This window comes from Setaria viridis, chromosome 5, assembly GCF_005286985.2.
Source record: "Setaria viridis chromosome 5, Setaria_viridis_v4.0, whole genome shotgun sequence".
Taxonomy (NCBI): Eukaryota; Viridiplantae; Streptophyta; class Magnoliopsida; order Poales; family Poaceae; genus Setaria; species Setaria viridis.
This window is the reverse complement of record NC_048267.2, coordinates 22,694,797-22,714,058: the sequence shown is the minus strand read 5'-3', so window position 1 is coordinate 22,714,058 and position 19,262 is coordinate 22,694,797. Positions and strand designations below refer to the sequence as shown.

General features: G+C 43.0%; 1 protein-coding gene across 1 annotated transcript; it reads right to left on the bottom strand.

Annotated features, from left to right (window-relative positions):
- Positions 1 to 157: 157 nt before the first annotated feature.
- On the bottom strand, positions 158 to 8,253 carry LOC117857341 (uncharacterized). Its single transcript, XM_034739964.2, has 10 exons — positions 7,992 to 8,253; positions 7,002 to 7,349; positions 6,604 to 6,819; positions 5,559 to 6,205; positions 4,816 to 4,912; positions 4,672 to 4,725; positions 4,479 to 4,591; positions 2,384 to 2,574; positions 779 to 1,482; positions 158 to 570 (listed from the first exon to the last, which is right to left on the bottom strand). The coding sequence occupies exons 1-9, from the start codon at positions 8,169 to 8,171 to the stop codon at positions 845 to 847; spliced, it is 2,484 nt and encodes an 827-aa protein (XP_034595855.1). The 5' UTR covers positions 8,172 to 8,253; the 3' UTR covers positions 158 to 570; positions 779 to 844.
- Positions 8,254 to 19,262: the final 11,009 nt, after the last annotated feature.

The following is a 19,262-nucleotide window of genomic DNA, read 5'->3' as shown; positions in this document are numbered from 1 at the left end:
TCCATCCATGTTGGAAAAATCAATGCCAAGATCATGTGAGGCCAGGCTGCACATCGGTCACGAGGTCACCTGTGATGCCGCTAAAAGACCCACGAGCAAGCAACGCAGCGTAGGAACACACGTCCTCTGCTAGGTGAGATGGTTTCTACGACTATGATAGCCTCAACAAATGATATGGATGTATCTTATACAATTTACTATTGTTACAGCAATTCGCTACAATGGTCAGGATGGTTATGTTATAGTGTTACAAAATAGGCTATCCATCTTTTTTACAGAGTACTACTAGTGGTAATCTAGCGTTAAAACAGGCGAAGTTAACGAGCAACACTGGAACTTCTGCAGGTTCACAACCAGCAAACTGCTACTGTGCCAAAAAGGTTCACGGTTCTAACTTTTCCCAACACGTATCACCAAAAGAAGACATTATGATCAGGCCCCGGTGTGCTTTGTTACTGTCGTTTCAACTGGCATTTCCGAACTCATGGTCAGGACATCCCTGTTGATACGTTCTTCTGTGTCACAAATTCAACATCCCTGTTGAACTCGGCTGCAACCTCAAACTAGCAGCTGCATAAGAAAATAATGCTTAGTACAGCAAGAGGAGACAGTCCAAACTGCTTGAAAGACCCAACTTGCATCTTTTCCGCATTTGGGGTTCTTCAATCAACTAAGATGGTTTTGTTTTAAGATTTAGAGATGGCTCCTTATTGCCGGATCAATCATTGATCTAACCTTTCCTTATCAAATATTATCATGGTGGTGAAGATCAATATACCTGCACACACCAGGTGTGGTTTAAAATGTCTTTTGGCGAGTCGCTCATTTGCTTCCAGGAAGGATGTCATACAGGCAATGTTCTCAGCAACTGAATAGCACTAGTCCAGTGTGGAGCTTCGGCAAGAATAATCCGCTTCAAAAGAGGCACCGCTCCAGCAGCAATTATTGCTGGGTGATTTTCTGGATCCATGCTCAGATTATACAAGATAGCTAATGTAGCTTCCAATGCATCCCCGTCACCCTCTTCAAGCATTTTCACCAGTGGAAATATACCCCCAGTATCAGCCAATGCCCTTGTATATTCCAGCACACCACTTGATATTATCTTGTTTAGCTCTATTACGGCACTTCTTTTATTTTCAAAAGAAAATGAGGTCATCATTCGCTCAACTAGCCTTGGAATAGTCTGATAAATAGTTATCTCCATATCTATACTACTCACACCATGATTGCCTGATAAGCCAGCCCTTGATTCTAGCTTAACAAGGCATGCTGCAAGCCAATCCTTTGACTGAAGCGGAAAACTGGATTTGAGCATTCTTCTTAGCAGGGAAGTAAATTTCTCAGTATTTATGCTGCGGACGAAAAGATCAAAGTTCAATAACTTTGTGAGTAACCTCACAGCTGCAGACACTGCCTGACTGACTTCTTCAGTGGCTACACTAGAACGGTTATCAAAGTCTTCAGAATCAGCTCTGGTCCCTGTAGACAGTGGAAATATACCCAAAAAAAATTCAGAGATGCACTTTACTTCAGCATAAAACCATTTTGAGATTTCACGGACCAAATACTATCAGAAAATGACAGGCAGAAAATTGTGGTGTATCAGAATGCTACTCCCTTCGTTCCAAAATGTAAGTCAAAGTTCTCTTCGACAAAGTTTATACAAAAATACACCAACAGCTAGAAGTACGTCTTGTTAGTGCATTTATTTGGTATGGTAGATGTCAATATGTTTTTATACAAACATTTTCAAAGTTGAAAATTTTTTACATAGGGCAAAAGTAAAACAATCTACATTTTAGAATGGAGGGAGTACTAAGTAACAATTTTTATTGAAGAAAATTGAACAGAAACCGCTTCACTAGAATCATTCTGGACTAACATCATGCCATAAGTGCCAAACAAATTTACATCATAACTGCAATGTCATGTTAGTATCTTACATTGTTACCTAGTACACCACACTAATGAACAGCATGCAAACAACCCACCAAATCAGACCATCATGCCAAAGCATGCAAAAATGTTTATGATCACGGACCAAAAAATGAACCTATCGCAATATGTGAAAACAAATTTATGTTTCTAATTAGTCCTTACAAGGTTTTATACAGATCAAAGAAGCATATACAAATCTTGATGTTTTCTGGTAGTTCATTTCTTGGTGATTATTATTACAATAGGTTATTTCTTTGAACTAAAAAACTAATCTAAGATCTTCATGGTATGTATAGAAATTCAGAAAGTCAGGTCCCTGCAGTACCATAAAGCTTGTCAGTGTGTACTAGCACTTATCGAACAGTACTTGAATGTAAATAATTCAGGCAAAAAAAAGTAATGTATCCATCTTTACTATGCAAAACTGAATCAAGCGATATACCATGAATAACCCCAATTTCCAGAATAGTTTCGATTACAGAACCAGTGCAAGTAGCAGTCATTGAAGTGGCATGTTGCTCCGAAGCTGCTAAATGCTCCAGTACACAACAAACTTTTGCTTGCAGACTTGGGGACGCTTCCTTCAGAACTTTTGTTAAGCGTGAAATAGCATCAAAATCCAAGATCATCTCACTGAAATCATGAAAAGCATCACATCACTACAATGTTCCAAAAGACACCAAAAAATGATGTGCAACAGTATTCCCTTTACATACTTTCTGCAAAGTAATAAGTCCATTTTACCCCCTAAACCTACGGATAAAGTTCAACTTTCACCCTCAGCCAAAAAAAAATTATATGTGATTGTTATAACACCCTCCAATAATCAAAACCAAATTTGGTGGTCATATGTGAGACCTGCAGTAATAAAAAACAGATCGGATAACCATGAATGATGGTTTTATGTAAGGCTTTGCCCAGCTGGCTACTTGAATTAAAATTACAATGTCAGGAAATGAATACCAATCATGGCAATATATCTTGGCATGTCATTTGACCTTACTTCCTCCCTCTCTTTCTTCTTCCTTTGGAATTTCTAGTCGACAGGACACATTAGACGTGCCACATGCCAACTCAACACTACCTGCCCAGCATCTCCCTACAAGGCCTGTGACACAACAATGTGTCAGCCTCGTGTGCCCAAAAGAGAAGCACCGCAGCCATAAATGGCAGTGTTGATCACAACTAGCCACATCAGTTGTCTATGGATCTATGTGCCCAAAAGGTGTGTGGTGGTTGAAAGACAAAATGGTGTTAGCAAGGAAGATTTGGTTGCAGTGACGTGCAAATAAGGGACAGGTGGCCGATTTGTGTAGCTCAGACAAGAAATTAACACAGGAATTAGGTAGCCATCGGGCAACAAGTCGATCAAGGACACAAGGGAAATGAGCATCTATCCATATGCAAGCAGCTCATTAAGGAGACACAAGAAAAATAACGCTGCAAGCTGTAGCTTCAGAATGTGATCACCAGTTCACCACAGCCATAATGCAAGTGAACATGCACTCTCAAGCCATGGCAAGCGTTCAAGGCCACGGCAGTCATGGCGGAGGTAACGAGAGGGGTACTAGGGTGAATGTAGATCGAGAGCATGCCCTGATGGATGGTTGATACCATCATGCATGGATGATAAAGAAAACAAAGAATACAGTCAATATGGCAAAACATGCTGATTTTTCAGGCGTCATGCCACCATGGCAATGTTGAAGAGTGGCCAGTGGGGCAGCAAAATGCCAATGAAATTACCAACAGAGGGCCTTTTATCTGGTTTTGATAGTAAAGCACATGTAAAATTGGTGTTTTCTATAGTTAAAGGTGAATCTAGATTTTGGCCATAGTTCATATTTGTAAACTGGACCTATTCCTTCTAGAAATTAGTGAGTGTACAGAGGCTTAGATGCTCCACTGATTAGTGCGCGATCATAATTCACAAAAAATTGGTAAAGACAAACTGCAATGAAATACACAACTATAGAAGTTCATTGAGTCATTGAGCTGCTCTTCCGTCATATAACTACCCATGAGCTATTAATCCAATCTACCGATAACCTATTCCATAGTAATCAAATCAAAGTATGAATAAAAGACATAATAACATAATTCCTTGGTCCTATAAGCCACTTGTTATGATTTAAATGCATGTTTCTCCCTTCACAGCCGAAAATCGTTTTCTTGATATCTAAAAGACTAAAACTCTTGTTCCTACATAATTGTTATTTTAGGAAGAAACTCTTGTCCCTGGATAACCATACCATATATTGAGTTCCCCTGTGTTAAGTGATCTGAAGAGCTAAAATACTTTTACTGAATAATTAATTGATTTTATACATGTCCCCCAACAGTGGAGCTTATTCATGGCATTTGCATGAACAATATAAAGTCAACAACACATTAAATAGGTAATCTTACACCAATTTCTAATATGTGTGCGTCAAGCTTAAATGACAATTGCTTAAATGAGTACGAACTGCAGATTTTCTATGAACTTATGAAGTAAATAGAAAAGTCAAAAGTGTAGCCACAAGGCTGTGATGAACCTGGCCATCTCTTGGTTTACAAATGTATGGGAAATTCCACTGTTTCCACTAGCTGTATCACCTTGAATATTCCTCTCAGCACTCATTGCATTCTCACGAGCATAGCTCTCCGGCTAACAAATGGAGTGTATTAGACTGCAGTGTTTCAATAAGCACAGTAAATACTGCTGATGTGCAAAGAAGCCTAACTCACCGCAGCAACCATACTAATCCCCATGTCAAACATTCGCGAAAGTACAGATATTATCTGCATTGAAACTGTGAAGTTAGAACCCTATCTATGATAATGCTAGTGTTACGCTAAAAAGGTAAAACAGGTCACTTTGCAGCCCAATACCTTCTCAAGTTGTTTTACTGGGGTATGTGGATCCTTCACTGTATTTACGAGCAGTTCAAGTCCACCTTCTGCTTTGATCTTCTGACAGATGGTGGAACTACAAAAGGATAGTGTGGAACATATGATAGTCAAAAACGAATCCAGCAACTAACAAAAACATACTAAACATGGTTGAGTACTTGAGTAGCAGTGTAGCACCCCCACTATATTTCTAATACACACTGTTCACCATTAAGGCACTTTGTGGCTCTATATTATCATGTGTACAGCAATTTACCACTATCCATAAATGAAACAGTTCATGCACTATTATTTGTTAGTCTAGAACCAACATTACAGATAGCTGGACTTTGTTATCTGTTTCATCTGCTAGCCAGAACAAAGAGTAGTAAAAGTGCATTTGAAATAAGAAAAATCTTAGACTATTCATCAATGAAACTGTGTGGTGGCCATATGGCTCCAATGTGCTCAACATGTTTCAAAACATGCACACAATCCCATCATTAGCAAATGAATGAATCAACACAGATAGAAACATTTCTGCAGGTTCTAGGCACATATTTACATCATCACAAGAAGACATTTCATAATTTAACATGATATTTTTTAACCTAGAGTAATGTATTACTGTGTTATAAGCGACAGCACTGAAAACAGAGTAAAATAATATCTAAATCTATCCTAAACAATATTACATGGTATGATTGTCTTGATTAAAGAAGAGCAAAGGGAAGAAAACATACCTGACACTTAATTTTTCCAATGCATAAGCAGCAGCTTCTCTAACAGGTATATCATTGTGCTTCAGCAACTGAAGTAGAGGTTTAACAGCCCCAGCTTCCTTGAATGAGGCGCGCATATGTTCACTTGTTGATGCATCACCTATCGCTCTAGCAGCTTTTTTAATTGCAGAGACATCTTCAAGACCAAGAATTAAAACTAGCCGTGCAACACCATCCACCCATGGCAAAATGGTATAGAGGTCATTCTTTTCAGATCCAGATTGCTCATTTCCTTCATCATCCAACTCAATAGCTCCAACACGTGCAAGAAATTGCTGATTAGAACGCCCTATCATGGCATGAATTTTAGCTTCATCTGGTTTTGTATCCTGCTCATTGACACTCAAGCCGAGCAGCAGTTCAGTAGCACCATATTTTGAGGGGCGAGAACTCCGTTGAATCTCAGAGCCATCAGGGAAAGAAGGCCATGAATGAGGGAGAGGTTTAAAAGCTTTATATGCAGCTGAGCCAACCAAAGGAACCCGAACTAGACCCTCCTCTATTATAAGGCTGTGGTAATAATCATCACGGGCTAGCAGTATCAGTGAACTTCTAGCTTCCTTTCTAATAATCTTATAGTCATCTTCTTTGGTTTGCAAAAGATGGACCTAAAAAATAACCCCAATGATTATTTTCAATGAATCTCAGGAAGTATATAACAGCAAGTTAAAAAAGCATTCTGTAGTCCAATAAAACATTTCTGGACAATGAATCCAATAGAACAACTTAAGATTTAGGCACTTTTCAAAATATGGTCCTAAATACTAAGATATTGCTGAAGTTCTGAGCAATATATCATCAGAAGTTCAGAAGCCACATATCGTAGCGCTGCGATTGCAATGGCATATGAGGACCTCATTTGCGAAAAGAGATTGATTAAAAATGTGAACTATAGGTGTACCAAACCTTAGCATGGCTAATACTCAATTTCAACATTAAAGCAACAAATATAAATTGCAATTATTTGCACTGGGTCTTTGTTAAGATGGAATGCAATACAACTTACCAGTTTTGGAATAACACCTGCTTCAACCAGAGCTCCATGATTAGAGGAACTTAAAGCCAAATTTGATATGATACCACCAGCAGCTTCTTTGACTTTTATATCTTCTTCATCTAGGTAGCTAACAACCTTTGTTAGGACATCACTCCTCATAATCTTGTATCTCCAGTTTTCATCAATAGAAAAGTTCCAAATGGTACACAAACACTGCTCCATCATCTGAACGAGGACAACAGTATGTTTGCATATTACATTAGGTTATTCAGTATTCTTCCAACATGTAGCCTAGCCATCAACTATTTACCACACAAGCCAGACATAAGAGCCAGTTATACCATTTTACAGCGAACATGACAGGGAAAAGAAAACCTTGAAGTGGTAGTAATTATGTTTGCAGTTACCTCAGGGGTTATCGTCGATTTACACAGAAGACTAATTGTTTCTTCAATTGCTCCACTTTCAATGGCCATCTTCCTGTATATTGAAACTGACGTTATGTTACGCAGAAGACCTGCAGCTGCTTCACAGGCACGAGTGGACTCTGACTTCAGGAGGCTAATGACGAGGACTATACAACCGGGGAATTGCATTATCTCATCAAGGCTCTTCCGTCCGCCAAGGGAGTATTGATAGAGTGTGCAAACAGCATGCTCCCTATCACGAGCGTCATTGTCCAAGCCAAGCAAACGAACAAAGAGACCAAGGTATGCAGATCCAGAACTCGTAGCACTAGCAGAGTATTCAACATCCTAAGAAAATCAAGCAATGTACAGAGATTAAACAACTCTAAAAGAAATTGCACTTTTGCACTTTAAGAAAGTTCATGCTGAATTTCAAATGTTCAGATCAATTCAAGTGAGATATCAAAATGTGCTAACACATATGAGCTTTCAAAAGGGAAAGGTCCACATGGATACTAATTTCACAATTTCTTGCTCAGATGGCGCAACGAAAAGGTGTTATCTGCACAATATGAATATCAAGATTATGGATAACAGGATAAGCATCTACCATAGAGACACCGGACCAAGCCTTGCCATCAGAATCGAACAAATATCATAATCAGCACTAACAGCCCCAAACATGCATACGGAACAGAATCAGGTATGCAGATATGAAGCATTATGGACATTAGAGTTCAGACTAGGCAAGCATTATGGACATGGGAGTTCAGAATAGGCAAACATGCAGTTTCTCTATCCGAGTACACCATGTGGGTTAAATTCTTCTTCCAGCTTGATGGACATTACGGAGGTTTTGCGAGGAGATGGACACTACAGTAGTAACCCGAGGTTCCTCACCAGTCACCACGGCCCAAAACGGCGAATTCATGCGAGCGGAATTCGAGCAAACACCTCGAGGGCGTTTCAGGAGGGCCGCCGTAAGCTTACCTGTCCCGGAGGACCATCGCCCGAGGCGAACGCGCCGGCTAAGAGGAGGCGCCCTGCGCGGCCGGCGCCACACGAGGCCTTGGCGGGAGTGGCAGGGAGGAGGCTGTGGCGCCGGAGGAGGAAGCGACGGCCAAGGTGGTGGTGGTGGCGCGGCAAATGGGCGGCGACCGCCGGCAGCATAGCGACAGGAGAGTTCGGGAAACAAAGCGGAGCTCCGCGGCGTTGGGGGTGGCGATAGGATTCCGAGGGCCTTCTAGAACAACGAACATTTCTCTACGCTTCTTAGATTACATTCGAATGCCCGCGAACCCTCCTATCTTGCGGCCCATCTCATGTTTTGTGCACATAGATTTTTTTTAATTTTATATATTTTATTTTCGATTTTGCAGAAATATATAGTCGAATGGAAAAATTACAAATCTAGGGCCGCCGGCCCAGGCGGCGTAAGGGCCTTACCGCCGCCTCAGCGGCTGTTCCTCCCGCCAACGGTCAGCAGCTGTCGTAACTGCGGCGTGCGAGTCGAGGCGTCACCGCCGCCCCAGGCGGCGGTAAGGCCCTTCCGCCGCTTGGGCCGGCGACAGTCGCCCCCTTTATAACCCGCCCGCGCCCCTCCCCTCCCCCCGCACCAGTGCGCACCAGCAGCGAGCCAGAGAAGGAATAGGGAAGAGAAAGAGGAAAGGAGGGAAGGAAAAAAAGGAAGGAGAGGAGAGGAGGAGGAGGGAAGAAAAAAAACAAAGGAGAAGGAGCGGGAAGAGGGAAGGAATTTCTTCCGTCCTTCTCAGGTAAATTTTTTTTTAATCTCGTAGTTTAGTATAGTATATTATAGTAAAGTTTAGTTTAGTTTAGATCTAGATTTAGAAATATTAGTGGATCTGGAATTTAGAAACATTAGTAGATCTAGATTTATAAGTAATAGTGGATCTAGATCTAGATTTAGAAACTTTTAGCTGTTTTTAGATAGAAAAATGTAGCTTAGTTAGTATAACTGATTTAGCTTATACAGTAAAATAGAGTCAGCATCATTAGATTTATTTGTTACGTAAATGACTAGAATAAATGTAGTTAGTAAATTCTAATTTTTTGGTTAGGTATTCGAATATAGTTTTTGGGTAACAATATTAGATTTATTTTTTCTGGTAAATCACTGTGACAAATGTAGTTAGTAAATTATGGTTTTTTGGTTAGGTATTACAATATAGTTTTTCGGTAACATTATTAGATTTATTTGTTGTGGTGCATGGCTATGTTAAAGTTAGTTAGTAAGATTGGTTTAGTGCTACATAGTTGTTTGTTTATTCAATATAGTTGTTTGTTTATTCAATTGAGGTCGTTATTGTAGTTAACTTATGTATAGTGGTGAGAATAATTTGGACTGCCCGTTTCATGCATGTTGCCAGGTATGTCGGATAGTATCAATATTCAAGTATACTATGGGCTGGAGGAGGTTAGATATGGTCCAGAAGGGGTAGATTTAAGTGGATTCCCTTGTTTCACCAAGTGTGTTCCAAGAGCAAGAGAGAGAACTTGGGGGCATGCAAGTGGCTCTGTAGGGACTTAGGTGTTGACAGAGATCAAGCGGATGTATGTGTGAGGGTTGCAGTGCAAAGACGGCCGGACATAAACTTTTGGGAGTTAGTTCCGCTTGAAGGAACTTCGAGATATCGGGCTTACATAGATGGTTTTACGAGAAGAGGTTTACCAATCATATCATATGGTATGTCCAATTTTTCATGAAGGGTGGACCTAGCACTCATATTGAAGAACAAGTCGGAGGTGATGAAGTTGAAGTGGAAGAAGATGTGCAGAGTACTGCGGGTGGAAACGAAGACTTTGATTACGAAGAACAAGAACGTGAAGATGCAGAACATGATGTAGCATCTCAGGAACCAAATGGAGAGGCTGATGAGGGCGAAGAAATTTTTGAGTTAGTAGAGCAGATGGAGATGGAAGGAGGGGAGGCCAATGATACCGTGGAGGAGGACTCGTCGGATGAGGAAGATGATTATCCTGTACCGTGAAATTGGTCAAATTACGACCATTCCGCCCTACAGGTCAATGTTGGGGAAAATATTCCTTGGGAGTACAGGAAGAATGAGGTATGCGTGGGGGCTGTGTACCAAAGTGGGGATGAAGTGAAGGTGGCTATTAAGAGATGGTCCACTTTGTGTTTGCAGCGTCAGTTTAGGGTGGAAAAGAGTAGCTCGAAGGTGTATGATGTCCGGTGTGTGCGAAATCCATTCAAGATGCATGTATATAAGGGCAAATGGAAGGATTACTGGGAGGTGACTAAAGTGGTTGAGCATCAATGCTTGCTGGCTGAATTGGAAGGAATACACCGCAACCTCACTGCTGAATTTGTTGCTCAATACATGTATCCTCAAATAGTGGAGAATTCAAGCTTCGAGCCCAAGTCTATTATCTGTGCCATAGAGGAGAAGTTCAAGTACAAGATTAGCTACAACAAAGCTTACCGTGCTAAGCAGAAGGTGCTTGAGATGAAGTAGGGTACGTTCGAAGCATCCTACGACAACCTCCTTGCCTTGTTGCACACCATTTGCCAGAGAAATCCTGGAAGTTTCTACGACTTGAAATCATATCCAATTCTTTATTTTCCAGGCAAGCAAGTCCTACAGCGGTCATTCCTCGCGTTGGGTCCTTGCATTCAGACTTTCCAGCTTTGTCCACCAGTCATTTGCATTGATGGCACATTTCTGACTGGAAGGTACAAAGGGACAATATTGACAACTATTGGGACCGATGGCAACAATCAAGTGTTGCCGCTTGCGATCGCTTTTGTGGAGGAGTCTGGAGATAGCTGGTACTAGTTCCTCGAGAGGGTGAAGAACATGATTGTGTTGGACGTCGAGGGAGTCTGTCTCATTCATGATCGGCACAAAAGGCATTATACAAGCAATCGACGACCTACAGAATGGAAGTTAAGAGCATTTCAAGGCGCCGATATGGCCGGACTTGAAGAGTAGGTGGTGCATGAGCCATATGGGTGCGAACTTTCACAGCCAATTTAAGAACAAGACCCTTACAAAATTGCTTAAGCGCCTGTGCAGCCAGAATCAGGAGAGTAAGTTCAACCTGCTGTGGAAGAAACTTGAGGACGTCACAAAGAAGCAATGCGAGGAACTAGCAAAGAGGGCGGTCAATACTGAGGCCGACCAACCTATGTCTCTGGAGGACGTCGGGCTCGACGGGCCAAACATCAGGCGGACGTCGGGCTCGACGGGCCAAACGTCAGGCGAAGACGGGGAAGATCCATCAAGTCCTTCTCGCAGTGGATTGAGAATAAACCGAAGGAAAAGTGGGCATTACTCTTTGACGAAGGAGGTGCACGGTGGGGTATAATGACGACAAACCTAGCTGAGGTTTACAACTGGGTCCTGTGCGGTGTTTGGGGCCTACCCCTTGTTGGTATTCTCGAATTTTACTTTTACTGCACCAGGTACCAATTAACTGATAACTCAATGCGCGACAACCACGTAATATTTGGATACAAGATGACAAAGTACATGGAGGAAGCAATTAAGAAAGCTCATTTGCATCGTGTGAAAGAAGTGGGAGCGGTGGAACGCCGGTTCGAAGTTGTTTGCAGGGACAAAGTTCGAATGGGCGGGAGGCGCGAGAGACACACACATGAGTGCATCATTAGCAATGAAGGTTGTGTTTGCTCTTGCCACAATCCAAGGTTGCTTCACAGGCCTTGCACCCATGTCATTGCTGCATGCTTTGAGGCCGGGGGCCTCCAACCCCGTCATTTGGTGCCATACTATTTCCTCAAAGAAACCATATGGCAAACTTGGAGGAACGAGGTTTATGGATATCGTTTGCTGGGAGACTTTATCAACAATCCTGGGAATGCCGCCCGCTACATTCCTGATCCTGATCCAGAAATGTGCCAAGGAGTGGGGCGATGCAGGAACAGACGTATCCGTGACATGGATCAATCTGAAGCTGGTCCTGATGTCCGTCTATGCTCCAAGTGCCACGAAGCTGGTCACACCTACAAGAACTGCCCGGCAACGACGTATGGAAGTGCTAGCACCCAAGGTGCATCTAATAACTAGTAATGTAATATAATATTTATTTGGTGGTGTGGAAAAGGACATCAAGTATTGTAATATTTGTCGTGGACATTTCTATTTGTAATGACTCGTATGTGCCGTAGAGTTATGATGTTTATTTGCAATGTAACGTAATGCAATGTTATATTTTCTTTACGTGTTCAGTGCTTATTTCTTTCAATACTTGTGTTGCAGGTATGACGTCGCACCTAAGTCCACAGGGGGACCAGACCCCTGAGTTGCTCGACCCTACCTTGGACGGCCAGCACAGGTCGTTCCACTCGGCCGTAGTAGGTACCAACCTAGGCACGTTTCATGCTCGTATCCCGCTTGCGACCATGCCGATTGACCGACGTTAGATCCCGAGGTAGAAATAATTAGTAATACTTGTGTGTTAAGTTCAACGATTAATTTGTGTAAATTAATCAATTTTTTCGGTGGTAGAGGTTGAGTGCGGCGGGCCTTCTCCCTGTGGCTAGGCTTGTGGAGGGTGACATGGTCGACCGTTCAGCGCGACGTGGCTGCGAGAGACCCACACGGTTCCAGTTCGACATGTCACTGCTAGCAGCTTTGCTGGACTGGTGGCGGCCGGAGACGTACACCTTCCACCTCCCAGTCGGTGAGTTGACCTTCCATCTCACGCAATAGCCTAAATTTGCAATTTTTTCATCCAACTATATATTTCTGCAAAATTGAAAGAAAAAAATATATAAAAATAAAAAAAAGGAGTATACGAGGACCATTTCTCAAAACTCATATATGACCAAGAATTCTATGTGTAAAAAAAACAAATTATGCTACTCTTAATATGGATAAAAAGAAACAGTATAAGGCATCTCAACGAAAAATCGGAGATAAATACATGCCATAGCTGTTGAGGAGATATGTAAAAATGTTTGCAAAACGTTCTTGATTATATATTTCCAAAGCAAAAAACTATTGGTCTCTCAGAAAAAGCCAATAACTACCAAAGCGAGGACGCATGCGCACAACAAATGCAGACATGATCTTTGCTATTGCTTTGTAAAATAAGGCACAATTAGAAGATGTTGAAAGACATGAGTACCCAAATGAAAGAAGCTAGGGAGATACACTATTAATAAACAATTAAATAAATCAAACGATGCTACTTGAACAAATTTGAAGATACTTCCTAAATAGTTTCAAATATCCAATGAAATAACAAATTAAACAAGTGTAAAATACACCAGTAGCCTCTAAACTTGTGAGGTTATGCCACTCAAGTCTGTCAAGCCTAGAAAGTACATTTATGGCCGCACATCTATAAACAATGAATCAAAAAATCAAACATATTACCCTAATAAGTTGTTTCACAAGTTTTATTGTTACTGTAGAAACGTTTTGGTCTGGTGAGGTTGTCTTTTTTCTTTCGAGGATTCTGAGGCAATATCATTATCCTTTTTTTATTGCAAGAAATGGACAACATCTTAGAGTTAAATGTCCATGGCCTAAGTCCTAAGATATTGCTCAAATGCTCCAGAGGGCAATGTAGCTTTGCGTTGCCGGTTGGAAGTAGAAAAATTATAGGTCAAATAATGTCGATCTCAGAGCACCATGATCAAATCTAAACTTGAAATTTGCAGGTCTTCTTTGGAACGCGGGATTCTCAAAACATAGGAATAGGAAATATGTAGGCATTAAGGCCCCCTTTATAATTTAGAGGATTTAGATCCTATAGGATTCTTTTCCTTTTGAAGCCCTTTGGAACAAAGGATTGAATTCATACTGATCTTATGAAATTCCTATGGAATGGCTTGTTCCGTACCAATTTTGGAGGGATTCTACTAATAGGTTAGACCTCAGGGAAAGTTTCATTGTCTTACTCTATCCCTCTCATCCAATTCCTGTGTTTTTCCTGTGCATCATTCAAACAATTGTTGCTGCAGCTTTCCTGTGTTTTCCATTTCATAGGATTTAAGGTACAATGACATTCCATTCCTACATTTTTCTATTCCTATGTTTTGAGAATCATGTGTTCCAAAGAGGCCTATGGAATGGAAAACACAGGAAAACTACAGCAAAAGGTTCATTTGGATTGTGCATAGAAAAAACATAGGAATTGGATGAGAGAGAGTGAGATAAAGGAAACTTTCCATAAGGTATAACACCTTGGTAGAATTTCTCCGAAATTGCTATGGAACAAGCCATTCTATAGAAATTTTATAGGATTGGTACAAATTCAATCCTATGTTCCAAAGGATTTCATAGGAAAATCCCTACCAAAGGGAACCTCAATGTTGAACTCAAATCAGTTGGGCCTCTGAATACGATCGATAACTATGCATAGGCATTGAACTAAAATCGAATTTATTCAAACTAAAAAACAACAACTTTGAAATGGGATATATAGTAACACAAACAAACTAAAGTTCATAGCGTGATCCAGCACCGCCATACCGTTTGACGCGCGATCCCCGAGCCCGGAGCACCAACGCCGTGATCTGTAGGTCGGCCGAGTAGCAATCAAGATTCATCAAGGCAATCACCCGCCTGCCAGCGTACTCCTTGATCAAACACTAGCCGCTGGCCACCGCACATCCTGAATATGCCCGGTGCCATCTTGCCATGGCACCACCCCCACCCTGAGCCGACCTATACCCATACCTGTTCATCCACATCGCCGACTAGCTCGACGACCTCAAGTGCTACGCCAGCACAGGGGGGCGTGCAGGTCCTAGCGCCGCGAGCTCGCGCCACCATCCCCGGCACTGCTCGTCGCCGCTGAGGACACCACCTTATCCCTGCGCTGCCTCTCCGTCGCTTTCTTCCCATCGCCCAGTAGGTCCTTGGAGGCTCGAGCTCGCCCCCATCGCCTTCGGCAGCCACTGCGTCGGATCCAGCAACGGCTGGCTTGCGCTCTGCGTCCGCGTCGGGCACCACGACTTCGACCACGGCCGCTCCACCACCTTCTTCCTCATCAACCCCATCACCAGGGTGGAGATCGCGCTGTCGCCGCCGCTCTACAGGAGCAGCAGATGGATCTCCAAGGTCGTCTTCACGCTTAGCCCCGCCAAGGACGACTTTGCCGCTGCCGCCATCTGCGACGCCGATCGGATTGCCTACATCACCCCCGGGCCAGGAGCTGGGCCGTGTTGGGCCCTATTCTCTGCACCAACGGGGACCAGCTCACAGACCTCGTGTACCACAACAAGGGCAAGGTCTACTGCCTCACTAGGTGTGGTGACATGCATGTCTTGCACCTCCCCGAGTGCCGCCGCCGGGAACCTACCATTGTTCATGGTGCAAAGTTTTCAGTTCTCCGACCTCCTGAAGGCATTCAAATCTTGATGCCCTACCATCTCGACCTGGATGCTTCCAGTGACTATTGGACCCTATCGGAGATGACGATGTGGCGAGGATTCAATAGTGCCAGAGACGATCAACCCATATTGGTGTTGATGTGGAAACGCGCTCTAGCAGCGCCTGGAGGAGCTCCTTGCAACACCCCCGCACCATAACCGGTCAGACCAGTTTGGCAAGCCGGTTAGACTGGTCTCACTGGGACCTGACGAGAGACCAACGAATGCCTGCCCGGTAGGGACCCCATCGGAGCAGGAGCACTTTGGGTTGCACTAAGCTCGGCAGGCCAGCTAGGGTGCCTCCTCATACCATGGAGACAAGAAAAGAATAGCACATGGAGTTGGAAAAGTAGGGTAACGAGGAAAAAAGGTAAAAAATGATAAAAGATAGATTTGATAGATTCGATTGGGATTACCCTCAATCACCCGTGGCATTATATTTATAGGGAGGGAAAATCTTGCCCCTAATGGAGTAAACCCTAACAAATCTCGTACAAAAATACAACTCCTACTCAGACTCTACAGACCCAAACCAGTCTGACCTGTCTCCTCGGGGGCAGATCTTCCCGAGGTCATAACTCTCTCATCTGAACTCCAAATCGGACGTTCTATATATGAATTTTGATCTACTCGACGAGAACTACACAACTGTGAAGTCCAATTTACATTTCGAGTACTTTGATGAAACCAGTTTGACCAGTTGGGAGACCAGTTCAGAGATCCGATCGTCCAGATATTCCAATTTTGACGTCAGCACATGCCCTTCTGTTTGATAATAAAAATTGTCTAAGGATGATGATATACAATACATCGCCCATATGGCGGTCTCTAAACCCTTTATGGATGCTAATGTAGCTGTAATAATATTCTAACAGGTACAACATCATATAAAAATTACTTTTGGTTTTGGAACATCCAAGCATATCTAATAACTCAAATCTTGATGTGGCCATGGCGGTCGATTATGGCTCCTTGGTAAATCATAACCATAATATTGATAATTATAAAATGAAGACTAAGGATTATACCAAAACCATCGATTGTAATTATATATACCTGAATATGCATTCCATGGCATATGCATCGATGGAATAAATGATGAAGACCAGTACGATGACTATTGATGCTTCTTCACTCTTGGTGATGAAGAACTTCTCCTTTGATTGTCTTCTAACCGATTGATCTGCTTTGCTCAGCTATTTTCTGATATTTATGTAACAATTCAACAAAGTTTGGCTTCTTCTTCATCACCTTATTCTTTGGTGTGACACTTTCAGCTCTGCTAGAATTTCTAGCACGACTGATCAGACCGGTTTGGACACAAGTTAGACCAGCTCCTTCAGAACCAGTCACTTTGAGATCATCTTGCCCCCAAGCCGAATCTAATTGTTATTTAGCTATTTTGTTTGAAACATGTTCAACATCAAGGACAATCTGATTAACAAAACTAGCCGATATTTCATTAATTGTCGGCTTTTCTACGTCTACTGTCAAATCTGAATTTTTATCCAATCTACCATCTTTTTTGACATGATGGACTTGCTTGATCACCTTACGCTTATTTTTCTGCATAGACCAATTCTTTTGATCCAAACGGTCATCATACATAGGTGGTGGCTCATTAATTACCGGCTCCCTATAGATAATGTAATCTGGACACAAATATATAGGAAGAGACGGCATATATGAATTATAGTACCATCATGGATAAAAATATGGCATACTAATATAAAACCCCCATGGCATAGGCATAGGTGATCCATGTGAAGAAAATGACATTGATATAGGTGATCATGTGTCGGTGTTTTAGACTGACAACCCGTCTAGGGGGTACCCTAGGTGGTCTTTTGTGCGGTAAGGATCGTCGAGAATCAAGGAATCAATGGTGACGCAAGGAACACGATTTAGACAGGTTCGGGCCGCTAGATCGCGTAATACCCTACGTCCTGTGTGTTTGTTTGTATTGGTCTTAGATGAACTGGAGTTGTTCTATTTTTTTTGGGGGGGGTCCCTGCCCGCCCTTATATGCACGGGAGGACAGGGTTACAAGTCTGAGTCCTAGTTGAGTACTATTACAGAGTCATACTCAGTATGGCCCGAGTAGTTTTCCATACACATACTTGACTAGTCCGAGTGGGATACGCTTATCCCCTTGTCTTGATCATATCCGAGTACGTCTCTTAGTGGGCCATCCAGGGTCTACTTGTGGGCCTGGGATGCATGCCCGACGAGCCCTCGAGTACTTTGTAGTCGTGCGCCATAGTCTCGAGTACTGTGGGCACTATCCGAGTAGATCGTCGTAGAGGTAGCAGTGTCCAAAGTGCTCGAGTACTGTCGTGTGGCTGGAAGGTACTCTTCTTGTTCCTTTGAGTTGCTTCTGTTCCGAGAATTTTTATATGGTAGTGCGATGACAATCGCACTCCATATGGAGTAGCCCCGGAGCCTTAGTTTGAGTCGAAGAGTCAGGCTTAGGTCAATCCTGCTTTTTTAGCTGTTTTACCCTTAGAAATCTGAAAAAGAAAATTCTGACCATCGGGTATGGTACCCGCAGCCCCCGAGCACTTAGGCAATTTTTGTCATTGAAGTGGTCAAAAACCCATTGAAAAGAGTAGCCGTTGGGTGTTTAAGGCAATTAATCTGCTTAAAATCAGTCCGTTGCATAACTGATGCTTGGAATCCAGAGGTGGGGGAGATATAACTGGAGGGCCCCTTTTCAGTTAGGTTTACGCCCCATTGCAGCAGATCTGTTTTCTCTTCTTCCCCCACTTTTCCGTTCCCGTTTTCCTCTGCCGTTGCGATTGCCTAGTGCCACCGCCGCCATTGCTGCTCCTTGTGAGAGATCCGAGGGTGAGTGCATTTTGCTGAGGTTGAAATTGGCGGATGCGCACCAAGAAGATGGGCAAGAAACCTGAGAAGATCCAAGGCAAGGTTCCAGCGGCGGGCAAGGTGAAGTCCAAGAAGGGAAAGGAACTAGTGCTGCCGGTGCCGAAGGTGGGGCCGACGAACCAGACTGCACCGCCGCCACCGCCTAGAGCGACGTGGCAACATTCGGTGATGAAGGAGGAAGCCGTGCAGGCGCTAGTCGACGCCAAGCTTTTGCAGTCGAAAGAGGTACTCGAGTGGCGCCCTGCTTTTGCAAATGCGTGGCAGTTCGAGGAACACCCCAACGAGACAGTACCCTAGGTGGTCTTTTGTGCGGTAAGGATCGTCGAGAATCAAGGAATCAATGGTGACGCAAAGAACACGATTTAGACAGGTTCGGGCCGCTAGATCGAGTAATACCCTACATCCTGTGTGTTTGTTTGTATTGGTCTTAGATGAACTGGAGTTGTTCTATTTTTAGGGGGGGTCCTTGCCCGCCCTTATATGCACGGGAGGACAGGGTTACAAGTCCGAGTCCTAGTCGAGTACTATTACAGAGTCATACTCGGTATGGCCCGAGTAGTTTTCCATACACATACTTGACTAGTCCGAGTGGGATACGCCTATCCCCTTGTCTTGATCATATCCGAGTACGTCCCTTAGTGGGCCGTCCAGGGTCTACTCGTGGGCCTGGGATGCATGCCCGATATCATGGAACTTCTTTTTTGGAACAGATTTTGGGTGCTTGGAAATTTTAGGTCGATTAGCATCATTGACATCTTTTTGTCTTTGGGACATAGCCGGAAGCTTTGTATCGAGCTTCAGCTTTTCCATTTGACGCTTGCCACGGCCTTTGGATTCAATGGTTTTCCAAACACCAATGTTGGACTTTTTTAGGTTTAACCATCTTTGGTTTAAATTTTTTGCAAAACCCTAGATGAAGCGGTTTAACCGGTTTGCAAATCGGTTAGACCGGTTTCAGTAGAACCAGCACATTCACTTTTGTTTTGTCCCCG